This window comes from Manis javanica, chromosome 6, assembly GCF_040802235.1.
Source record: "Manis javanica isolate MJ-LG chromosome 6, MJ_LKY, whole genome shotgun sequence".
Lineage (NCBI taxonomy): Eukaryota > Metazoa > Chordata > Mammalia > Pholidota > Manidae > Manis > Manis javanica.
The window spans coordinates 17,504,270-17,528,459 of NC_133161.1; the positions used below are offsets into that span (position 1 = coordinate 17,504,270).

The 24,190-nt window shown below is 39.6% G+C and overlaps 1 protein-coding gene across 2 annotated transcripts in view; it reads left to right on the forward strand.

Moving 5' to 3' along the window:
* The first annotated feature begins 141 nt into the window (after window positions 1–141).
* Window positions 142–24,190, forward strand: part of AKR1B1 (aldo-keto reductase family 1 member B) — a 136,142-nt gene continuing 112,093 nt past the window's right edge. Inside the window, exons 1-2 of one of the 2 annotated variants that reach the window (XM_073238437.1) lie at window positions 142–161; window positions 2,672–2,764. In XM_073238437.1, coding sequence (XP_073094538.1) covers window positions 157–161; window positions 2,672–2,764 — 98 coding nt within the window. In that variant the 5' untranslated portion in view covers window positions 142–156. Of the gene's footprint in view, window positions 162–2,671; window positions 2,765–24,190 lie in introns of those variants that run through there. The other variant, XM_073238438.1, reaches the window with a different exon arrangement.

Consider the following 24,190-nt stretch of genomic DNA (forward strand, 5'->3'; position numbering starts at 1 on the left):
AGAGGAAGTAGAAAAACTAAGCCCGGAGCGTTGCCCCAGCAATAGAAAAACCTCAGACTTGGGGAGCAGCTAAGCGTTTGTGGTATTAGAAAGCGTTTCGCATCACAGGACAAATGCCTGACAATGTAGAGAAGTGTCGGCGGAATCTTGAAATTGATGAGGTGATGCTTTCTTTTACGTGGGGGAACTTCAACCCTGGGGATGTAGGCGGGCAATCCTCGAAAAGGAAAGCTCCTGCTTGCCTCGTGATTGTTTCAAGTCGTGATTCAAACAGAAGCCTTTCAAGTGCCCTATTTACGGGCAGTAACTCGTCCTCCCTTTCTCTTAGTACTTTTATGGGGCTTTCCTGACACTATTTGGGCCGGTGAAGGAAAGTGCAAGCACTAAAAGCTTATGGAACAAATGAAGGGAGGATGGAGTGGAATGAGGAGGAGAATTATAAATTTGGAGACCACAGTTATTGAGCAAGAGAAACCTATGAAGATACCCGAAGCTTGGCACGAGGCTCTCTAGGCTTCTGAGTAGGCTTGAACTGCCACAAAGGCTTTGAAGCCTAAGTGCCAGAACTTTGGGGTGGGTGAGACAGATAAGGAATTATATGTCTGCCTGCCCACGTGGGATATTCTCCTTGATTTCTAGAAGCTGCGTATGTAGTGTTTAGTGTTCTTTTCCTCATAACAAGTACAGTAGATTTTTTACTGCCACGCAGTTCCTCAGAATAATTCAACATAAATGTGGAATGATAATTTTTACGTTTTTTAACTGAATGGCACACTATGCATTAATTCTTTAAGACCTAAGTATTTGTAGTAAGTTTTATTTCTCGTTTATCTTTCTTAAAGCATAAAATTCCTCTTGGGATCTCAAAAAACAGAGCTTTACATCTGGGAGAACACAAATACAGGCCTGACAGGTGCCAGCAGGTGCTGGCTTCCATCTAGTGATAGTCGGAATTTGACTTGCACAAGATTAGAGTTCAGGTCAGAGCGACTGGAGGAGGCGGGTTCGTGGGTTCCAGTCTCGACTCCCCAGGAGTGCAGCTTCCAAATCCAAAACTCTTGCCCACTCGCTCTTCCTTTTCTTCTTAGGTGGTGAAGACAAAGTGAGGGGAAAGGTTTTGTACTACAGCCTGACATCAAAGCTGCTCACTCAGAGTGCCTGCAGTCCATTCTATAGAGTATAAAGACAGCTATTCACAAGGGTCAGTGTTAGAACATTTGACAGGGATACCTGTTCTAGTCTGAAGGGCACCTGCTCATTGGATTTAGTTTTACTGTTGTTATGGATGCCCATGGAATGTTAGCTTGTCATACAGAATAGCAGGATTAACAATATCAAACATCACCTGCCTTTTAGAATCACCTTGTACAGGTGAGGAAACAGGTTTAAGAGATTTATTCAGAATAGGTGGTTGGGGGCAGGGCTGGGCCAAGGATCCAAGGTTGCTAGTTCATATTCTGGGAACACTTCCTCTTCTACTTCATTCACCTCCCTTCCCCCTTAAAAAAGCAGTAGTTTTTTTTTTAATTAAGGTAACTAATTTTAATATTAACTTCCATTAAGACCTATCATGTGGAATATAATTTTGATATAAAAAATAGTGTAGGTACTATGAAAATAACTCATTGTCTCAGTTCCCTACTTTAAACAACTTTTGGTGTAGTCCTACTTTTATTCAAACAAGAAATGAAAATGCATTAAGTTGTTATAGCCACGTTGTCATTGTCTTTCTGTTATGTGTGCATCTTGGAAAAGTCAGTATTAACACATATGGTACTTTATGGATTAGTAGCAGATCATCTTATTCAGGACCTGTATAAAATACTATTGTATGGTCGCATAAATAACTGGCCAAAATAATTCCACGGCTATTTACACAGACCCCTAGCCTGTGCAGGTGGGGTTGAACTGGTCCACCAAGCACCAAACCATCATCCCCTGATGTTTGTGCCTTTTTCTTCCCTGGCAGAGCCATTGGTTCCCTCTCTCCCTCACACCCTCCAGCAAATTCCAGAATTAATGGGCCCTCTGTCCTGTGTACAGGACTCTCTCTTTGTCTTAACAGTGTCAGGACACATAATGACCTGGTTGTTAGCTGCGAGTATCTAGCCTCCCACCACACCCTACCTTCTTCAGAGTCAGATTAAATCCAACACCCATAATCCGGTGTATTAGGTTCACATTTGGCTGCCACCATTGCCCTACTAAGTACAGGACTCCTGCATTGAAACCAAAAACTGGAAATGCTTTTCCAGTCAGTCACGTATGCCCTCTGAGGGGACTTAAAAGCATTGTAACTTTCACAAGTTACAATGTAGGATCCTCATTTCAAGGAGTAGTGTGAAGAATAACGGAGGCTTGTGATAGCTTTGCAATCTCTAAAGCACTTTACATCAGCTACTTTCTAGCACTGGGAATTTATGTACATTGCTTGACCTCAGCCTGTGTCTTTATCTATGAAATAGTGGTAATAACTAAGTGGCCAATGTGAAAAGTGAGATATGCAGAGTGTACCTGGCACATGGAAAGCATCCAGTAAAGGCTGGTTTTCCTTAACAATTACAGAAATGTTAAATGTACGGGTTTTTACCTCCATATAAGTACTCTTATTTTAAGAACTCAAGGTAAGTCTAGGCCTTGTGCTTTCCTCCCTTTCCTGCTCTCAAAACAGGACCTGGACTCCTGCAGAGAATATAGGGCAGGACATTCCTAAGTTATGTTGCTGCTGCCCAGAGAAGCACCTGTCAGGAAGTAAATGCCAAAAGTGAGTACAGATCCACCGTTAAGGCCAGGAGCCACTGGTCTTACAAAGTCTGAACCATGTGAAATTTCCCTGCTCTGAGTCTCGGCATTGAGCATCCTGGCGCAGGAACAGAGGCAGCTTGATTTCTCTTTCCCCACTCTCAATTCTTGGGGGGAAAAAAGAAACTCTGGAGTTTGGGGCAAAGGAGAAGAGGAGACTTGCAGAAAATCAAAAGAGGCGCTTTCCCTTTTTACGAATATTTTATCCTACTATTAAGGCTTTTTTTTCTGTGGTAATGAACAAAGTAGGTGCAATTTCGGCCCAGTGGACTTGTTTTAAAATGCTCCATCATATTTACTTATTATAACTTTATATTAAAAATATTAACATTCATGGTATAAGGTCTAGAAGGAAAAAATTTACAACACCCATAATCCTACCACTCAGAATTTATTGTTGACAACTTATTTTTCTCTTTTCTTCCCTATCAATCAATTATTTTAAAAAGATAGGAGTCCATAGTATATATACTATTTTATAGCAAGATTTACTTAATTATGAACATCTCCCCATGTCATTTAATATTCTTCCTTAATATATAATACCATCATGTGACTGTCCTTTCAAGTATCTGCTCTCATTCTACCAATCTCCTACTTTTGGGTTTTGAGGTTTTTCCAGTTTCATGAAAAGATTCAAGGATTTAAATGGGTTGCTACTTTGTCTAAATGACAGGTGCTCTAGGAGTGTGTGTTAAACCAAAGGCATTGCCTGCGAGCCTCAGCCCTTCTTTGCCAGGCTGATAAAGTCACCTGGAATTCTCTTCTCTGGGTCCCGGTATTGAAGCGTAAGAAAGATGAAACCAGTTAAGCCTGAAAGCTCTTGGAGGGTTGCCCTTCCATCAGCGTTCCCTGTTCTTAACCTTAGGAAAAGATGTTTCGGTGAGAGAAAATTAAAGGGGGGTGAGGAGGTGTTGGCAATCAGGGTTTTATTAATAAAACCTCTCAAAACTCCTGGCATGTTTATCGCCATTTTATAGATGAGGAAAGTAAGACTCAGAATTTGTCCAAGCCTGCATGGGTAGTTAGAGACTCACGCTAAGTCTGAAGTGTGAACTCTTCCCACTGTGCTTCCCACTGCTCCTACAAACTGATGGCTATAACTTCATTCTTTTTTTTTCCCTCCTGTGGGAAATTTGTTGTCAGTCTTCTAAGATAATAGAGATTTGTTATCTGCCCCTAAAAAGAAAAATCCCCTCCTGACCAAGAATTTCTTCTGCCTGTGGGTTTCCTGGGGTGCCGATGACTTCTGAGTCTTTGCCAAAATAATGTATCCTCATTCTCTGATAAAGAATCTGATGACTTAACTTTTTATCCACTTTTTGCTTATTTTCTTACAGAAGTGATGTCACCATATACATTGGAAAGTCAGAGTCATAAAAGGAAGTTCTTCTAAACCCTGCAGCAGTTTAACACATTACACATAGTTCCCTTAGCTTTTGGGATTTATGAAGTATGACCATAGATAGATAGCAATTATATGACGTATATATATATATTTATCCTATACATATGAAGTACATATGTTATATATACAGCAATAGGGCCATTTTTCTGGGTTGGCTCATAAATGGTCCTGAAGGAAATTCTAAAGGAGGGTTTTTAGAGTTGTTGAGAGCCATGAAGCATTGAAGTGGGCCTATAACCTCACAGTGTGACACTTTGAAGGCAGTAAGTAGTACTTGGAAGTGTAATTTCTGGAATGCTTTGTTAAAGTCTCTTTATAAAATCTAATCAAAATCAGTTTCAGTTGAGGGTACATGTTTTCAAAAATCTTTTTTCTATCTTCTTCCCTCTCTTCCACACATGCATGCATGCTCACACACCCATGTGCTCATACACACACACAGTACCAATGCCCTAGTGCAAACTACCATCATCTCTTACCTGGACTTTTTGAGTAGACTCGTAACAAATTTTCCTGAATCCCCTTCTGCTCTCTTTTAGGCAGCCAGGGCGATATTGGTAGAATCTTCATGATCATGTCACAGCTACCCTCCCTCCTTCCCTTAGCTTAAAACACTGCATTGGTTTCCCATTGCTCCTGATACTGGCCTTTCTTCCTCCTCCCTGTGGCCATTATGCCTTTGTACTTGCATTTTCACTACTTAGAATTTTGTTCTTTCCCAAGTAAAAGCACAGAGCAAGAGCCCAAGTTTCCTATCCCAAGCTGAATCTCTAATGCAACTCCATTACTGGGAACTAATAATTATCCAACCCAAGGGGAAAATATGATTTGCAGGTTCAAAAGAAGTCCATTAGTGGGTAAGAATGTGGGTGGTGGAGCCAGCCTGCCTGGGTTTCAGTCCTGGCTCTGTTCTGTACTAACCATGTGATCTTGGGCGATTTGTTTAACATCCTTGCCTTATTTCTTCTGCAGTGTAATAAGCATAGTAATGGTACCTACCTTACAAAGTTATACTATTTAAGTAAGTTAACACATGGAAAGAGGCAATACATTTTAACTTTAAAAAGTCTCAATGATAGATTAAGGACCTAAAATAATTTCTTATAGAGTAAACTCAACTTCTTTTTCTTTTTTTTCTGGAGGAAAACAGATATAGCAAGTAACTGGGAGGCCCTCCTAGGGCAGGGAAAGGCTGGTCCTAGTAGATAAGGCTTCAGGGGCTGTACTTTGTAGGGAAAGACATATGATTACTTAGTCAAAACAAGTACCAAGCCACAGATGCCAGTGAGTTGAGATAATATGAAGACTAGGGAACTTAAAAAATACACAGAGGGGGAAAAAAATAAATCTAAAGTAGTATTAAAAAAATCACAACAGCAGAGAAAAGACCATCTGTTTATAAATGAAATCATCATAAGATAAGCATTTTTGAGGTTGCCTGAGGTCACAGAATTTTTTAACAGAATGCTCCCTGGTGCCTTTGAGAGCTATCATTTCTAAGCTACTTCTAAGGGCTATTTTGAGTCCAGAGAGAAACCCGTTACCTATAGACCCATTCCCCATTTGAATCCTCACTGAATCTTTATTAAATACACCTAGAAAGTAGCTTGACTGGGATCATTTATTGGTGAGTTTTCAAGTAAAGAATAAGGACACTAATTTTTTACCAGTCTTGTAACCATCAGTTGGTACCAACAGCTGAATATTGGTCTTTTTATGCCAGTTAAATACCCTACCTAGTCTGCCACTATCTCTCTGTGAAGTGTCAGATAAGAGAAATAGGTAAATCACCTCATAGTATGTAAAAGTTAACAAGAAAGGTTAATTACTCTTGCATGCTGTGCTCTGTAGACTAGTTATGATTTATAAGATGAGTAATGGCACAAGTTCCAATGCTTGGTGATTGTCGGTGAGATGGCGTGCTGAAACTCAGGTAGTTGTGATTCATGACCACTTAATGGCAGTTGAAGCAGAGAACTGCAAGGCCAGATGACCGACATTTCTCCACTTTTGGAACTTTAAGCAAGTATCTGAAGTCCAGGCATGTATATCTTGCTAAACTTCCCTTCTGTTGAAAGTCATTTTTAAGACCAAAAGGAAAGACCCTGTGTTCTCAGCTCCGGATTCAACTATATTAGGTAAAATACTAATAACCAAGTTTTAACATAGTATCATGGAAAATGTTATGTTTTTATCTCCATAAAAGGGTAGATTAAGCAAATACGTGTGTATGTATGTGTTTATTCACACGTATACCTATATTTTCCTCTTTGCCTAAACTCATGTATTTCCTAATGTTTTGTTGGCATCTCTACTTTCTCAAAAAATGGGGGAGAAAGTAGAGCAAAAAAAAGGAAAGGGAAAAAATGGGAAAACAGACCTTTCAGAAATGCATAGGATCTGTTCTCAACCAGCAAACCAAACCAAAAAGTAGCCAGTTATTCATTGAATGTGTCCTAATGTTAAAAAATGGTGACCTGAATTTTGAAGAAGTGAATTAATAATATTTTTGGTGCCTATCGTGAACTGTGCCAGGAGCAAGAGAGATCTATAAGGAGATTTTTATAAAGTAAATGAAACATTGTCCTTGTCTTCAAGGAGCTTGGAGTTTGACTTAATAGGAGTGAGACTAGCTCATGAACTGTTAACTACAGGCCAACAAATATAAGTGCAAGTGCAATTATTAGGGGCTCAGAGGGAGTTTTGGTGGAAGTGCAGTGCTCAAGTATGTGGGGTTCAGGTGCTGAGGTGAGAAGAAGACGTCTGAGAGGTGAGAAGTTAGGTACATAATGGAAGAGTTGTGAAGTCTGAGCAATGGTAAAAAACAAGTAGAATCCCAGTCAGAACCTAAAATTGGATTGTGGTGATGGTTGTGTAATTGTATTAAACTCACTAAAACTCATTAAATTGTATGTTACAACTGGGTAAATATTATGGTATGTGAATTATACCTTTAAAAGATAGACTTAGAAACAGACACATGTAGACAAGTTCCTGGCTCTGCAATTTACTAGTTGTGTGATCTTGGACAAGTTAACCTCTGATCTTCAGATCCTCATATGTAAAACAGAACAGTGATATCTAGCTCAGGGTCATGGGAAAGATTGAATAGGATAGTGTACGTACAGCGCCTGCTGCTGTTTTCATGCCCAGCGTCTAATAGTTCCCTTCCTCTCCCTGGAATGTTTAATCAGTGTTTAATTGTTTCTGCTGTCCACCAGACACCTCTGTTGCTGTATCTTTTAAATGATTTGGGAACAGCAGTAGCTTCTTCTGGCTTCCTTCCATTAGAACTTGACTCTGAAGCCCCCTGCTAGTTACTCTCCGATTTTTCTTCCTTTCCTTGCTGACCTTCATCAAGCGTCTTCCTTGTACTTCGAATGCTATTTCTCCTTGCCTTTTGCTCATGCTGTTCTTGCCGCCTGTGTTGTTTCTTGTGCTTCTCAACTTGGTTAACCCTTAATCATTCTTTCATTTATTTTTTAGGATTTTTAAATTGTATACTATTTAAGCATATGGAGAAGAATAGAGAATAATATATAAACACTGTGCATCCACTCCCCAGCTTTATCATATCTTAACATTCTGCCATATTTACTTCAGATCTTTTCATGTGGACAAGCCTTTGGGTTTTAGTTTACTTTTTCACTTGTGTTTTGAGATAAGTTGTGACGGGATAGGAACTAGATTCAAAATACACTAATTTCTAGAATGGACTATATATTAGATTATATAAATCAGTTTTTAAATTCTAGATTTACTTTGTTCACCAAAACCTTCATGTTTTTGTTAACAATGATCACCTGCATGTTTTTGTCACTTCCATTCATAACAGTTATAAAGGAGGGATAACTTTCCCCAGGTTCATTGGAGGGTGGAGTGAGGGCATTATGTGGAGCTAATCACACTATCCCATGGCATGAGATTTACATTTCTTCTCTTATTAATACTTTATGTTACCTCCCCTAATACAGTAGGCTTTCATTTGTGCTTTCAATTTTGAAACAGAAAGTTACTATGATCAATCCATCTAAAATGACCAAGGAGTCTGCTAAAGCTATGTTGGTTAATAACTTTTTCTAGAAAGACAAGAATTAAATAAAAGGCATAGTAACACTGTAAGGCTTTTCATATTTTGAGTGTGTGTGTATATATGTGTTGTTAAAATGTCTAGTGGATGATCAGAAAATACTTATTTGTCATTCTTCCCTTAGAATTTTGTTTTGTCTCTTTAGTCTATCTTTGTGTTTAAAGGTTTCAGGGCTCTCTTTGCTTCTGTATTAAATACAAAACATATTTGGTTCTTTTTTCATAATCACATGGACTCTATTGGGAGTCCATAGGACTCACTCACTGTATAACCTTACCATTTAAATGATGGGCTTCCTTTATGTATCTTGGTAGGTTAAGTTTCCCAGTATTTGCATATTTCACCACAGCTGCAAACTCGACCAGGTAAGAGCAGAACATAGCCATAGCTCTGATGGAAACCTGAGGGTGCTTCAGGCTTTGATTGACCCTTCCAGGCATTCTCTAGAGATTCTTGTTAGGAATCTGGAGAGCATGGTCATTGTCCCCCTTTCTACTCTTTAGATATCTTCCTTTTGCTCCTTCAATTCCTGCTTTTTTTCCTTTCTCTTGGCTTTCCCTTTTCATCGCCATCTCTAGCATTTATTTCAGAACGGAGTCATTGTCATTTGTGTTTTCTTTTGGTAATTTCTTGTTTTTCTTGGAATGTTTAGACACCTGCTGCTGCTGCATCTCTTCCTTATTCCTTTCTCTTTTTTTTCCTCTTTCTTCCTATGAAGTAGAAGTTGAAGTGCTGTTTTTCATTCTCTACTGGTATATGTATATCAGAATCTGGCCCAGGAGTCTTTGAGGAGAGTCCCCAGATGTTGGGAGCTCCCACTTCTCCAGTCCTGTCACTGGTGGCTTTCTCATTCCTATTGAGGTTAAACCACAGCTCATCACCCATACAGGGACTTGAATAGCCATTGTAGTAGGTGGCAAAAAAGAAGCTTCCTCAGGACCCAGAGGCCATCCTTGCTTCCAAAGAGAAGGCAGTGAAGGTTGTTTTTGTTTTCTATGACAGTGTTTGAAAATATTGATGAGATGAAAATTTAATAACAACTATGTAATTTACTAAAATTGACTCAAGAAGAAATAGAAGATCTGAAAAGTTCAGTAATCAATGAAAGAATAGAATCCATAGTATAAAAGATTCCCCTACCTAACAAACAAAAAACGATTGCCCAGAAATTTTCATAGGTAAGGACTGTAGGAAACACTCTTTCCCAGTGTCTGATAGTTCCTTCCCTGTGGAAGGAAATGTATTGGTGTAACATAACTGGCCTCTTTCTGTCCCTCCAGGGGAATAGGGGCAATTTATCCAATTGGTGAGTTTGGAAGAAAGTTTTAAGTATATCTGGCCTAGCCCCTTCTTTGGAATTGGCTTGTTTCAGAGAGGAAGTGCACAAGCAATTTTAGCAATAAAGCCCCTGTCCTTGTGGATTAGACCTCAGGGTCTAGCACTGCCTGCCTGAATGGATCATCTGTGTAGGTCTGGAAACAGTAATAAGAAACTTAATGTTGTTTCATATTGGGCCACATTGTCCAATAACTTTAACAGCAATATAGCTGATATTCTGCTTTCTACTTTTATAACACTTACCTGTTTCTTCCCATACTTAGTTACCAATTTTACAACTTTGGGTTGGGAAAAACTGTTTTTAAAACTTTTTATGTTGAACTTCTTATGTTAAATTTGTACAGATAAAAAGTTGCAGGGATAGTACAGAGTTCCTGTATGTCCTTCACACAGCTTCCCCTAATGTTAGCATCGTAGGTAACCATGCTACACTAGTAAGAACCAGGAAATTAACATTGGTATGACTGACACTGCTAGCTAAACTGAAGACCTTATTCAAGTTTTGCCACTAATTTTCCACTAGTGTCCTTTTTCTGTTCTGGGGTCTTATCTAGGATCTCACTGCATTTTGTTGTTAGTTGTCCCTAGTCCCCTGCAGTCTGTATAAGTTCCTCAGTCTTTCCTTGTCTTTCACAACCATGATATTTTGGAAGAATGTAGATTATTTTGTCAAATGCCTCTCAGTCGGAGTTTGCCTGATGTTTTCTCGTGATGGAACTGATTGCACATGAGGTGATAATACCACGAAATACTGTGTTCTCACTACATCACATCACAGGGTTCACAATGTGGATACATCTAATTACGGGTGATGTTAACCTTGATCTGTTGGTTAAGGTGGCTCTGCCAAGTTTTGCCACTGTAAAATTACTGTCTTCCCCTTCGTAATTAATAAACATCTTGAGGAAAATACTTTGAAACAATGCAAACTTTCCTTCTCCTCAAACTTTCACTCACTAATTTTATTGTCTCTTGATAGCACTTGCCTACAACAGTTACTGTGGTATTTCATGATGATTTCATATTTTCCTCTTTCCTTTTACATTTATTAATTCAAATTCTACCATAAGGAAGAGATATCTCATCTCCCCCATTTATTTATTTGATTATTTTTATCTGTATGGATTCATGGATATTTATTATATTTACGGATTATAACCTAATAATATAATTATTGACTTTGCTGCCCAAATTGTCCAGCTTTAGCACTTAGAGCTACCTAGGGTGGCCCCTAATTTTTTTTGTGTGTTTATGGAGCATGATCTTACTTTCTGGCACCAGAAGTGTTCCTGGTTCATTTTATATATTACCTGCCCTGGCCCTGGAATCAACTATTTCTCCAAGGAGTACTGGGTCCTTTTATTAGAGAGTGGTGTTTAGACACCAGGACCTGAGCACAAGGTGTGAAATTGGCTAAAATTTCTGACAATTTCCAGTTGATGTAAATGTGGAGTGATTGAATTCTTATCCTTATGGGAATCCGTTTGGAAAACAATTTGGCATAAGCTAGTAAAGTTGTAGGTAAGTAAATTCTATAAACCAGTAATTTCACTGGAAAACTCTTGCACATGACAATAGGAGTTACATGCAGCTTTGCTCAGAATAGACAAAGTGGAAAATAATCCAAAAGCCCATCAGTAGAACAAATGCATAGAGTGTGGTATATTCATAAAATGGAATGCTCTAAAGCAGTGAAAATGTGCTACAACTACACACATCCACATGTATGAATCTCAGATATATAATAGTGAGAAAAAATATATATATAGTATGATCCCATTTACATAGGGCCAATCAACATGCAAAATAAAACAATGTGAATAAATGTAGTGATGCCTTAACACTAAGATGAAAAAAAGAAAAGGGAATTGTAACTGCAAAATCCAAGATAGTGGTTACAGGCAGGGGGTGGGATACAGTGGGCTTCAGAGGTATTGGTAATGCATTTCTTAAGCTGAATGGTAGGTTAATGGATATTCGTTGTATTTAGATCAGAGATATATATGTATGAAGTACTGCATAGTCAAGAAGGAAGAAAAGTAAATGGGGGAGGAGCTAGACAAGGGAAAGAAGAAAGGGAAAAAACAAGGGAGGGAGGAGACAGAAAGTCCAGAGAGAGGGAAAGGAAGGAAAGAGCTCCTGTGCATCACGACTCAGGATCCGAGTGGGAGCGCAGATTCTGACACCCGTTTGGCTTTGGGTGAGTCACTAAACTCTGAGCCTCAGTTTCCACACCAGTGAAATGGAAAAAATGTACTCTGCCCTGTGTACTTCCCAGTGTTACTGTGAGAATAAAATGAAATGTTTATACCTGTAGAAGAGTGCTTCAAAAAAGGAATAAAATGTTCTAAAATATAAAAGAAAAAAGAAGTTAATACTTTACATAGTCTTGCTTCCTAATGCCAGAAACCTAGTGTATCTCAGTATTGTGTAATTTCATATTCAGTGACCATTTAACATTCTGCTTACTTCTTGCTAAACTAACATATATGGAGGAAAGCAGATATTCTGCTTCTGCCTTTCAAGAAGGTGAGTTTGCTCTTCTGTCCAAATTCATAGAAGAGTGGCTTAACCACAGTATTTCTGAGGCCTCAGGTTGCAGAGCTTGAGTGGTTCTTAAGAGTAAGCAGGGCAATGTTGATGTGCTCTCTGGTGGTCAGAGGAGAAAGCACATACGAAAGGGTTGGTGATCAGACCTCAGTTTCAACTAGTACAATGATAGACAATATAAAGTACGGGCTGCTCTGCCCTACTGTGTGCCAGACTTTGTGATAACTTTATTATCTCATTTAATTCTCATCACAGTCCTAAGAGACATGTCAACTTTTCCCTGTTTTACAGATAAGAATATAGGATCTCAGAGTTGAAATAAATGACCCAAGGCCACCAAGTGAGTGATGGGGCACATTTCCTCCTGAGGGCTGTCTACAGTCAAAGCCTACACTCAGTATCTAACCCTAATGTCTGTTGATCAGCTGAGTTCTCAGAGATCTTAACATCTCAAAGGTATAATCTCTGGGCTGACATGATTCTTTGCCACCAGCCAACTTCACAGATTAATCTACATATTATTTATATATTTTTAAAATTTCAGCTTTACTGAAAGAACACCATTGGGAGCCTCAGGGGGAGTAATACCAAATGGCTTGAATTATTTGTGCTAGAAAGGACCTTCGTATTATAGTGGAAGAGCCCCAAAGGGCAAAAAAATAGGAAAGATCACTAAACATGTCCAATCTACAGACTCAGTCCCTATACTTTAATTTTTCTCATTGTTCCAATTCTTGGCTTAGGATAATCATCTTCATATTTTGACTGGACTCTAGATTGGGTCCAGCAGCTGCTTATTTAGCCTCTGACTTCTGCTCTAATTACTGACTCCTAATTTTTTACATTTTAAAGTTTTTATCCAATTAATAAAATAGGATAAATTTTATTATTTCACTAATTAATCACTTTATAGATATTCTAGTAGTTATCCTTTAATTTCTGAAATAAAACCCACAGTGTATTTTAGATATATGCTCTCAGAATCGATTATTACTACATTTTATTTATGGTTTTTTAATTTATTTACTTTTTTGAGAGGCTGGTGTACAGTTTGGAATGACTATTGGCAAGATTTTCATCCCGGGTTGTTCTAACCTCGTAAGATGAATTGGGAAAATTCCTTTTCTGGTGCTTTGGAATAATGTGAATATCACAGCTATTACTGGCACTCTGAATGTTTGATAAGAGTTCTCTTGGTAAGTCACTCTAGCTTGGAGACTTTTTAGAGGGTAGACATTTTTACATGCTTTTTACCCCTCAACCCCACCTCCCATCTCTGGTGCTACTTGGTCTATCTAGGTATCTCTTCTTGAGTCAGTTTTAGTAATTTGTGTTTCCTATATAATCATTCAACTTCATCTGGATTTTCAAGTTTATGGCAAAATTTTCTGTAGTGCCCTCTTATAACTTCAAAATATCTTTTTTTTTTTGGATAATTCAATGAGCTTTATCAAATGTGTACATTCACGTAACATTCATGGTAAAGCCTTTTTTTTTTTTTTTGGGAGGGCATCTCTCATATTTATTGATCAAATGGTTGTTAACAACAATAAGATTCTGTATAGGGGGGGTCAATGCTCAATGCACAATCATTAATCCATCTCAAGCCTAATTCTCGTCACTCTCCAATCTTCTGAAGCATAACGAACAAGTACTTACATGGTGAACAAATTCTTACATGGTGAACAGTACAAGGGCATTCATCACAGAAACTTTCGGTTTTGATCACGCATTATGAACTATAAACAATCAGGTCAAATATGAATATTCGTTTGATTTTTATACTTGATTTATATGTGGATCCCACATTTCTCCCTTTATTATTATTATTATTTTTATTTTTAATAAAATGCTGAAGTGGTAGGTAGATGCAAGATAAAGGTAGAAAACATAGTTTAGTGCTGTAAGAGGGCAAATGTAGATGATCAGGTGTGTGCCTATGGACTAAGTATTAATCCAAGCTAGACAAGGGCAGCAAAACACCCACGGATGCAGAAGATTTCTCTCAAAACGGGGGGGTGAGGTTCTGAGCCTCACCTCTGTTGATCCCCAATTTCTCACCTGATGGCCCCCCTGCGACTGTGCCTGTCTTAGGTTGTTCCTCCTTTGAGGAATCTTACCCATCTCTGGCTAACCAGTCATCTTCCGGGGTCATACAGGGAAATGTAAAGTTGGTAAGTGAGAGAGAAGCCATATTGTTTGAAAAGGTTAGCTTTTTACTTCTTTGCAGATTTATGCCCTGTTGCTTCTATGCCCAGCATTTGTCTCGAGGTATCTTTACCACCTGGAGGAATTACGATACTCGGTAAATTCTATATGAGGCACGAATTCTATTTAAGGGTTGTAATTAGGAAGGAAGAAGAAAAGCTATAGAGGTAGCATATGGAAGAAAACATGGGAGGATTGATTATTTCTTTGACATATCTTCTTGTAGAGTACCTTAAGCATGTATAGGTTTTAAACTACTAACTAACTTGTGCTCACATATTAACATAATAGGAATACGGTGACATAAACAAAGCAAATCTATAATTACCATCCATCTCCAGTGAAGCCAAGAAAACCATTTAGGCACCCTAGGCATTTGTGAAAATTTGTCTATGATATGATGGATATTGTCCAACTGTACTTGAACAGTCTGAGAGAAATCAGACAAATTAAAGCAACCCATTTCTGGGATCTGTTCACATCCCGTATGTTCTTTTAACTGTAGATAGTCTATAGTCATAAGATTTTGGAGTGCTACAACTTGCACCCCTCCCAACGCCTGGTTGAGCTCCAACAGTACAGATCTGGTCAAATTCGTTGTCTCACTATATGCACATGCCAGCCTAGACATCTCCCTCCTCATTCCAATGGCAAGTCCAGGAAACGGTGGGGTGGATACAGCCACAACCGCAGCATCGTCCAGATCCCTGTGGAGGCTTTTTGATGATCATCCCCCGGCACAAGTCCTCCAGAGAGTGCTGATGCCGGAAGCTCCTCCTCATATCGTATCTTAGTTCATTTTCTGGGTATCCAAGCTAGGCCTTGATCTTCTGCATAGAAACAAACAGACCCTTTGCCCACACTTTGACATGCCCTCTATACCACTGTGTAGAACTCATTGGAGGTCAGCACACAGGGACTGCCTTTTTTTTTTTTTTATTAAAAGAAAGGAATATTATCAAAAAAGAGTACCTCCATAGCTGATCATCTGACACCCTTTAAGTGATCAACATCAAGGATATTTAAAGCATGTATTGGTCTTTGATTTACCAATAGTTTTATCCTATCAAGAAGTAATCCCCCTTTTCTTTCTTTCTTTCTTTTTTTTTTTTTAATCTTTAATCTACACTTACATGAAGAGTACTATGTTTACTATGCTCTCCCCTATATCAGGTCTCCCCTAAAAACCACATTACGGTTACTGTCCATCAGCTTAGCAAAATGTAGAATCACTACTTGTCCTCTCTGTGTTGTACAGCGCACTCTCCCCTTCTCCCTTCCCCCCCATGCATGCTAGTCTTAATACCTCCCTTCTTCTTCCCCCCCCTTATCCCTCCCTGCCCACCCATCCTCCCCAGTTCCTTTCCCTTTGGTACCTGTTAGTCCATTTTTGGGTTCTGTAATTCCGCTGCTATTTTGTTCCTTCAGTTTTTCCTTTGTTCTTATACTCCTCAGATGAGTGAAATCATTTGGTATTTCTCTTTCTCCACTTGGCTTATTTCACTGAGCATAATACTCTCCAGCTCCATCCATGTTGCTGCAAATGGCTGGATTTTTCCACTTCTTATGGCTGAGTAGTATTCCATTGTGTATATGTACCACATCTTCTTTATCCATTCATCTACCAATGGACATTTGGGTTGCTTCCAATTCTTGGCTATTGTAAATAGTGCTGCGATAAACATAGGGGTGCATCTGTCTTTCTCAAACTTGATTGCTGAGTTCTTAGGGTAAATTCCTAGGAGTGGAATTCCTGGGTCAAATGGTATGTCTGTTTTGAGCATTTTGATGAACCTCCATACTGCTTTCCACAATGGTTGAACTAATTTACATTCCCACCAGCAGTGTAGGAGGGTTCCCCTTTCTCCACAGCCTCGCCAACATTTGTTGTTGTTTGTCTTTTGGATGGCAGCTATCCTTACTGGTGTGAGGTGATACCTCACTGTAGTTTTAATTTGCATTTCTCTGATAATTAGCGATGTGGAGCATCTTTTCATGTATCTTTTGGCCATCTGTATTTCTTTTTTAGAGAACTGTCTGTTCAGTTCCTCTGCCCATTTTTTAATTGGGTTATTTGTTTTTTGTTTGTTGAGGCGTGTGAGCTCTTTATATATTCTGGACGTCAAGCCTTTATCGGATCTGTCATTTTCAAATATATTCTCCCATACTGTAGGGTTCCTTTTTGTTCTATTGATGGTGTCTTTCGCTGTACAGAAGCTTTTCAGCTTAATGTAGTCCCACTTGCTCATTTTTGCTGTTGTTTTCCTTGCCCGGGGAGATATGTTCAAGAAGAGGTCACTCATGTTTATGTCTAAGAGGTTTTTGCCTATGTTTTTTTCCAAGAGTTTGATGGTTTCATGACTTACATTCAGGTCTTTGATCCATTTTGAGTTTACCTTTGTATATGGGGTTAGACAATGGTCCAGTTTCATTCTCCTACATGTAGCTGTCCAGTTTTGCCAGCACCATCTGTTGAAGAGACTGTCATTTTGCCATTGTATGTCCATGGCTCCTTTATCAAATATTAATTGACCATATATGTCTGGGTTAATGTCTGGAGTCTCTAATCGGTTCCACTGGTCTGTGGCTCTGTTCTTGTGCCAGTACCAAATTGTCTTGATTACTATGGCTTTGTAGTAGAGCTTGAAGTTGGGGAGTGAGATCCCCCCTACTTTATTCTTCTTTTTCAGGATTGCTTTGGCTATTCAGGGTCTTTGGTGTTTCCATATGAATTTTTGTGTTATTTGTTCCAATTCATTGAAGAATGTTGCTGGTAATTTGAGAGGGATTGCATCAAATCTGTATATTGCTTTGGGCAGGATGGCCATTTTGACTATATTAATTCTTCCTAGCCATGAGCATGGGATGAGTTTCCATCTGTTAGTGTCCCCTTTAATTTCTCTTAAGAGTGACTTGTAGTTTTCAGAGTATAAGTCTTTCACTTCTTTGGTTAGGTATATTCCTAGGTATTTTATTTTTTTTGATGCAATTGTGAATGGAGTTGTTTTCCTGATTTCTCTTTCTGTTGGTTCATTGTTAGTGTAAAGGAAAGCCACAGATTTCTGTGTGTTGATTTTGTATCCTGCAACTTTGCTGTATTCCAGTATCAGTTCTAGTAGTTTTGGGGTGGAGTCTTTAGGGTTTTTTATGTATAGTATCATGTCATCTGCAAATAGTGACAGTTTAAATTCTTCTTTACCAATCTGGATTCCTTGTATTTCTTTGTTTTGTCTAATTGCCGTGTCTAGGACCTCCAGTACAATGTTGAATAACAGTGGGGAGAGTGGGCATCCCTGTCTTGTTCTCGATCTCAGAGGAAAAGGTTTCAGCCTCTCGCTGTTCAGTATGATGTTAGTTGTGGGTTTATCATATATGGCCTTTATTATGTTGAGGTACTTGCCCTCTATACCCATTTTGTTGAGAGTTTTTATCATGAATGGATGTTGAATTTTGTCAAATGCTTTTTCAGCATCTATGGAGATGATCATAGGGTTTTTGTCTTTCTTTTTGTTGATGTGGTGGATGATGTTGATGGATTTTCGAATGTTGTACCATCCTTGCATCCCTGGGATGAATCACATTTGGTCATGGTGTATGATCCTTTTGATATACTGTTGAATTCTGTTTGCTAATATTTTATTGAGTATTTTTGCATCTACATTCATCTGGGATATTGGTCTGTAATTTTCTTTTTTGGTGGGGTCTTTGCCTGGTTTTGGTATTAGGGTGATGTTGGCTTCATAGAATGAGTTTGGGAGTATTCCCTCTTCTTCTAGTTTTTGGAACACTTTAAGGAGAATGGGTATTATGTCTTCTCTGTGTGTCTGATAAAATTCTGAGGTAAATCCGTCCGGCCCCGGGGTTTTGTTCTTGGGTAGTTTTTTGATTACTGTTTCAATTTCTTTGCTCGTAATTGGTTTGTTTAACTTTTGTGTTTCTTCCTTGGTCAGTCTTGGGAGGTTGTATTTTTCTAGGAAGTTGTCCATTTCTTCTAGGTTTTCCAGCTTGTTGGCATATAGGTTTTCATAGTAGTCTTTAATAATTCTTTGTATTTCTGTGGAGTCTGTCGTGATTTTTCCATTCTCATTTCTGATTATGTTGATTTGTGTTGATTCTCTTTTTCTCTTAATAAGTTTGGCTAGAGGCTTATCTATTTTGTTTATTTTCTCAAAGAACCAGCTCTTGGTTTCATTGATTTTTGCTATTGTTTTATTCTTCTCAATTTTGTTTATTTCTTCTCTAATCTTTATTATGTCCCTCCTTCTGCTGACTTTAGGCCTCATTTGTTCTTCTTTTTCCAGTTTCGATAATTGTGATGTTAAACTATTCATTTGGGATTGTTCTTCCTTCTTCAAGTGTGCCTGGATTGCTATATACTTTCCTCTTAAGACTGCTTTCGCTGCGTCCCACAGAAGTTGGGGCTTAGTGTTGTTTTTGTCATTTGTTTCTATATATTCCTTGATCTCTATTTTGATTTGTTCATTGATCCATTGATTATTTAGTAGCATGTTGTTAAGCCTCCATGTGTTTGTGAGCCTTTTTGTTTTCTTTGTAGAATTTATTTCTACTTTTATACCTTTGTGTTCTGAAAAATTGGTTGGTGGAATTTCAATATTTTGGAATTTACTGAGGCTCTTTTTGTGAGCTAGTATGTGGTCTATTCTGGAGAATGTTCCATGTGCACTTGAGAAGAATGTATATCCTGTTGCTTTTGAATGTAGAGTTCTATAGATGTCTATTAGGTCCATCTGTTCTAGTGTGTTGTTCAGTGCCTGTGTGTCCTTACTTATTTTCTGCCCAGTGGATCTATCCTTTGGGGTGAGTGGTGTGTTGAAGTTTCCTAAAATCCTAAAATGAATGCATTGCAGTCTATTTCCCTCTTTAGTTCTGTTAGTATTTGTTTCACATATGCTGGTGCTCCTGTATTGGGTGCATATATATTTAGAATGGTTATATCCTCTTGTTGGACTGAGCCCTTTATCATTATGTAGTGTCCTTCTTTATCTCTTGTTACTTTCTTTGTTTTGAAGTCTATTTTGTCTGATATTAGTACTGCAACCCCTGCTTTCTTCTCGCTGTTGTTTGCCTGAAATATGTTTTTCCATCCCTTGACTTTTAGTCTGTGCTTGTCTTTGGGTTTAAGGTGAGTTTCTTGTAAGCAGCATATAGATGGGTCTTGCTTTTTTATCCATTCTATTACTCTGTGTCTTTTGATTGGTGCATTAAGTCCATTTACATTTAGGGTGACTATTGAGAGATATGTACTTATTGCCATTGCAGGCTTTAGATTCGTGGTTACCAAAGGTTCAAGGTTTGCTTCTTTAGTATCTTACTGCCTAACTTAGCTCGCTTATTGAGCTGTTATATACACTGTCTGGAGATTCTTCTCTCCATTCTTATTCTCCTCCTCCATTCTTCATATGTTGTGTGTTTTGTTCTGTGCTCTTTTTAGGAGTGCTCCCATCTAGAGCAGTCCCTGTAGGATGCCCTGTAGAGGTGGTTTGTGGGAAGCAAATTCCCTCACCTTTTGCTTGTCTGGGAATTGTTTAATCCCGCCATCATATTTAAATGATAGTTGTGCTGGATACAGTATCCGTGGTTCAAGGACCTTCTGTTACATTGCATTAAATATATCATGCCATTCTCTTCTGGCCTGTAGGGTTTCTGTTGAGAAGTCTGATGTTAGCCTGATGGGTTTTCCTTTATAGGTGACCTTTTTCTCTCTAGCTGCCTTTAAAACTCTTTCCTTGTCCTTGATCCTTGCCATTTTAATTATTATGTGTCTTGGTGTTGTCCTCCTTGGATCCTTTCTGTTGGGCGTTCTGTGTAATTCCATGGTCTGTTCGATTATTTCCTCCCCCAGTTTGGGGAAGTTTTCAGCAATTATTTCTTCAAAGAGACTTTCTTTCCCTTTCCTCTTTCTTCTTCTTCTAGTACCTCTATAATACGAATATTATTCCTTTTGGATTGGTCACATAGTTCTCTTAGTGTTGTTTCATTCCTGGAGATCCTTTTATCTCTCTCTATGTCAGCTTCTATATGTTCCCATTCTCTGGTTTCTATTCCTTCAATGGCCTCTTGCATCTTATCCATTCTGCTTATAAATCCTTCCAGGGATTGTTTCACTTCTGTGATCTCCTTCCTGACATCTGTGATCTCCCTCTGGACTTCATCCCATTGCTCTTGCATTTTTCTCTGCATCTCATCCCATTGCTCTTGCATTTTTCTCTGCATCTCTGTCAGCATGTTCATGATTTTTATTTTGAATTCTTTTTCAGGAGGACTGGTTAGGTCTGTCTCTTTCTCAGGTGTTGTCTCTGTGATCTTTGTCTGCCTGTAGTTTTGCCTTTTCATGGTGATAGAGATAGTTTGCAGAGCTGGTATGAGTGACCGCTGGAAGAGCTTCCCTTCTTGTTGGTTTGTGGCCTTCCTCTCCTGGGAGAATAGCGGCCTCTAGTGGCTTATGCTTGTCAGCTGTGCGCAGACAGGGCTTCTGCTACCTGCCCATTTGCTATGGAGTTTATCTCCACTGTTGCTGTGGGGGTGGCCTGGCTGGGGCTGCTCCTCCAAAATGGTGGAGCCCCGTTGGAGGGGGAGCGGCCGGGAGGCTATTTATCTCTGTAAGGGGCCTCTTTGCTCCCTGCTGCCCAGGGGCTTAGAGTGCCCAGAGATCCCCAGATTCCCTGCCTCTGGTCTAAGTGTCCTGTCCTTCCCGTTTAAGACTTCCAAAAAGCACTCTCCAAACCAAAACAACAACAGCAACAACGAAAGAGGAAAAAGAAAAAAAAAAGGAAAAAATGCATGATTTTCTTTGTCCTCAGGCGCCGGTCCCAGGCATCCGCTCACCAGTCCTGCTGCCCTGCCTCCCTAGCACCGGGGTCCCTGTCCCTTCAAGGCTTCCAAAAAGCACCTGCCAAAAAAAAAAAAAGGGAAAAACGCGCGATATTGTTTGTCCTCAGGCGCCGGTCCCAGACACCCGCGCACCGGTCCTGCCACCCTGCCTCCCTAGCACTGGGGTCCTCGTCCCTCCAAGGCCTCCCAAAAGCACTCACCAAAAAAAAAGGGAAAAACGCGCGACCCTCTCCATCCCAGGCGCCGGTCCCAGGCACCCGCTCACCAGCCCTGCCTCCCTGCCTCCCTGGCACTGGGGTCCCTGTCCCCCTAAGGCCTCCAAAAAGCACTCGCCAAAAAGAAAAAAAAGGGAGAAACGCGTGATTTTCTTTGTCCTCAGGCGCCGGTCCCAGGCACCCGCCCACCGGTCTTGCTGCCCTGCCTCCCTGGTATTGGGGTCCCCGTCCCTCCAAGGCTTCCAAAAAGCACTTGCCAAAAAAAAAAGGGAAAAACGCGTGATATTCTTTGTCCTCAGGTGCCGGCCCCAGGCTGCCGCCCACCAGTCCCGCCGCCCTGCCTCCCTAGTATTGGGAAAAATGCGCCATTTTCTTTGGCCCCAGGTGCCAGTCTCAGGCACCCGCTCACCAGTCTTGCTGCCCTGTTTCGCTGGTATTGGGGTCCCTGTCCCTTTAAGGCTTCCAAAAAGCACTCGCCAAAACAAAAACCACTCCGGTTTGTTTCCACCTGCCGGGGGCCGCCGGGCCGGGGCTTGTATCTTACCCCTTTCGCAAGGCGCTGGGTTCTTGCAGGTGTGGATGTGGTCTGGATGTTGTCCTGTGTCCTCTGGTGTCCTTAGGAAGAGTTTTCTTTGTTATATTTTCAAAGATCTATGTGGTTTTGGGAGGAGATTTCCACTGCTCTACTCACGCCGCCATCCTGGCTCCGCCTCCAAAATATCTTTTAAAACTGTTCTAATAATCATTTGTTCTAATAATCTAATAACCATCATTTCCCTTTGACTGCAAATAACCTGACTAGTCTCTCCACATCCACTTTCACCACACTCTGTGTATCTACCACATTTCTTTTTATTCTCTGCTACATCCACCAGTGGGCAAAAAAGAGCTACAAGACCTTAGTTGACAAGTCACACAACAGAGAAGCTATGTAAGTAATAAAACTAGTGTTATCTCTTCCTAGCCAGTCTGTTACTAATCACAGCTGTGAACTGTGGGAAGGAGTCTTGCGGCCATTGTTGGGTATCCAGTGTTGTTATTATGTAACTTACATCTCTAGCCCTCCGTACACTTGTCCTTCATTGCACCTGGCTCCACCCAGCACAGCTGCTGTACCTCTGACTCCCCACTCTGTTTCCATAGCCCACTTTTGTTAATGGATAAGGAGGTCAGGATGTCCCGTATATGTTATCCTGGATTCCCACATCCAGTAGAAAACAACTGCAGCACCCAGGGACCAAATGGGAGTCCAACAGTGCTACCAGCAAACCCTCAGGCATGAGGCAACCTTCCACCAAGCAAATCACCAATGAAACTCTAATCTAGTTCTCCTCAACCACACCCTGAAGGGAGGCAGAAAAGTAGACGAAGACAATGTACACTGAGTCTTCACCCCTTTAAAATCTCCCTCAAATCAGCCAGCTAAGGAGATCCATCTTTTAGAATTCCATATCCAAAACTGACCCACTTCACACACGCCTAGCTCTTTCTTTCCCCCTTAACCTCTTTCATCACATATTTGCTATTTATATCTCTGTCTGAGACACCTTGGTTATGATGCACAAATCAGCCCTTTGCTGGTCTCTAACTAGTGATGTTTCCTGCTGACTCCTGGGCAGTATCCATCCTTAACCACTGAGGTTAGGAGTTGAACTATTAACCACCACCACCACAACAAAATTGTCCTTATAATGCAAATTATATTTAAAAAATACACAATGGAGGATTTATATTCATAGAAAATATGTGCTTCTTTCAGCAAACAAGGTTATGTGTGAAGTAATCAGTTCTATAAAAGGGAAAGAAGGGAAACACAGTAAGTTCAAAAAGAACCATTTTCCCCTTCTCTTTGGTATGCAATGTCACATACTTGAACAATTCATATTGACTCAGTTCAATGGTATAGTGTGGTATAATATACAAACATGGCCTGGAGTCAGGAGACTTTGGGTCTACTCCCACAATCTGTTATACTAGCTGTGTGACCTTGGGATAAATTGCTTAAAACTGTAAGTTATTTGTCTGTAAATTTTAAGATGTCAAACTACATGACCTCTAAAGCCTTGGTCTGTCTGCAAAGTGGAGAGTAAAACTCTTCCATTAAGTCACTGTCTTCGAAGGGAACCAGAGTGGTCCCAGATCAGTAATCCTCCTGGACCCATGAAGAAACAAATAGAGATCCCCAGTTGAGGCCTTCTGGTTTGCAAAGATTAAGTACAATCAAATAAAATAAGAAATTAATACACATACCATGAATGAAAGTCAAGAGGAAGTAATAACATCTAAATTCTTGAGACTTTAGGTATTGAAATTATCAAAAAAAGAGTATGAAATAATTATGGATCCCATATTTTAAGAAATTAAAGACAGAATAAAAACTGATAAAGGATCAAAATATAAATCTAATAAAAATCACCAATATTTGAAAAAATAACCAATTAGAACACTTGTAAATAAAATGTAATTATTGAAATTAATAACTTAGTGGATGAATCAAACAGCAGAAAATATGCAGGTAGAGAGAATTAAATCTGAAGGAAATACTCAAGACTATAATACATCGAGACAGGCAGTAAATATGAAGGAGAGGCTAAGCTGCATGGAGGATGTAATGAGTTAGTACAGCCCATCTAATTGGAATTCCAGAATGAGAAAATTTTAAAGGGCAATATTGGAAGCCTGAGAATTTCCCAAAACTGATGAAAGGATACAAATCCACAGACAGAG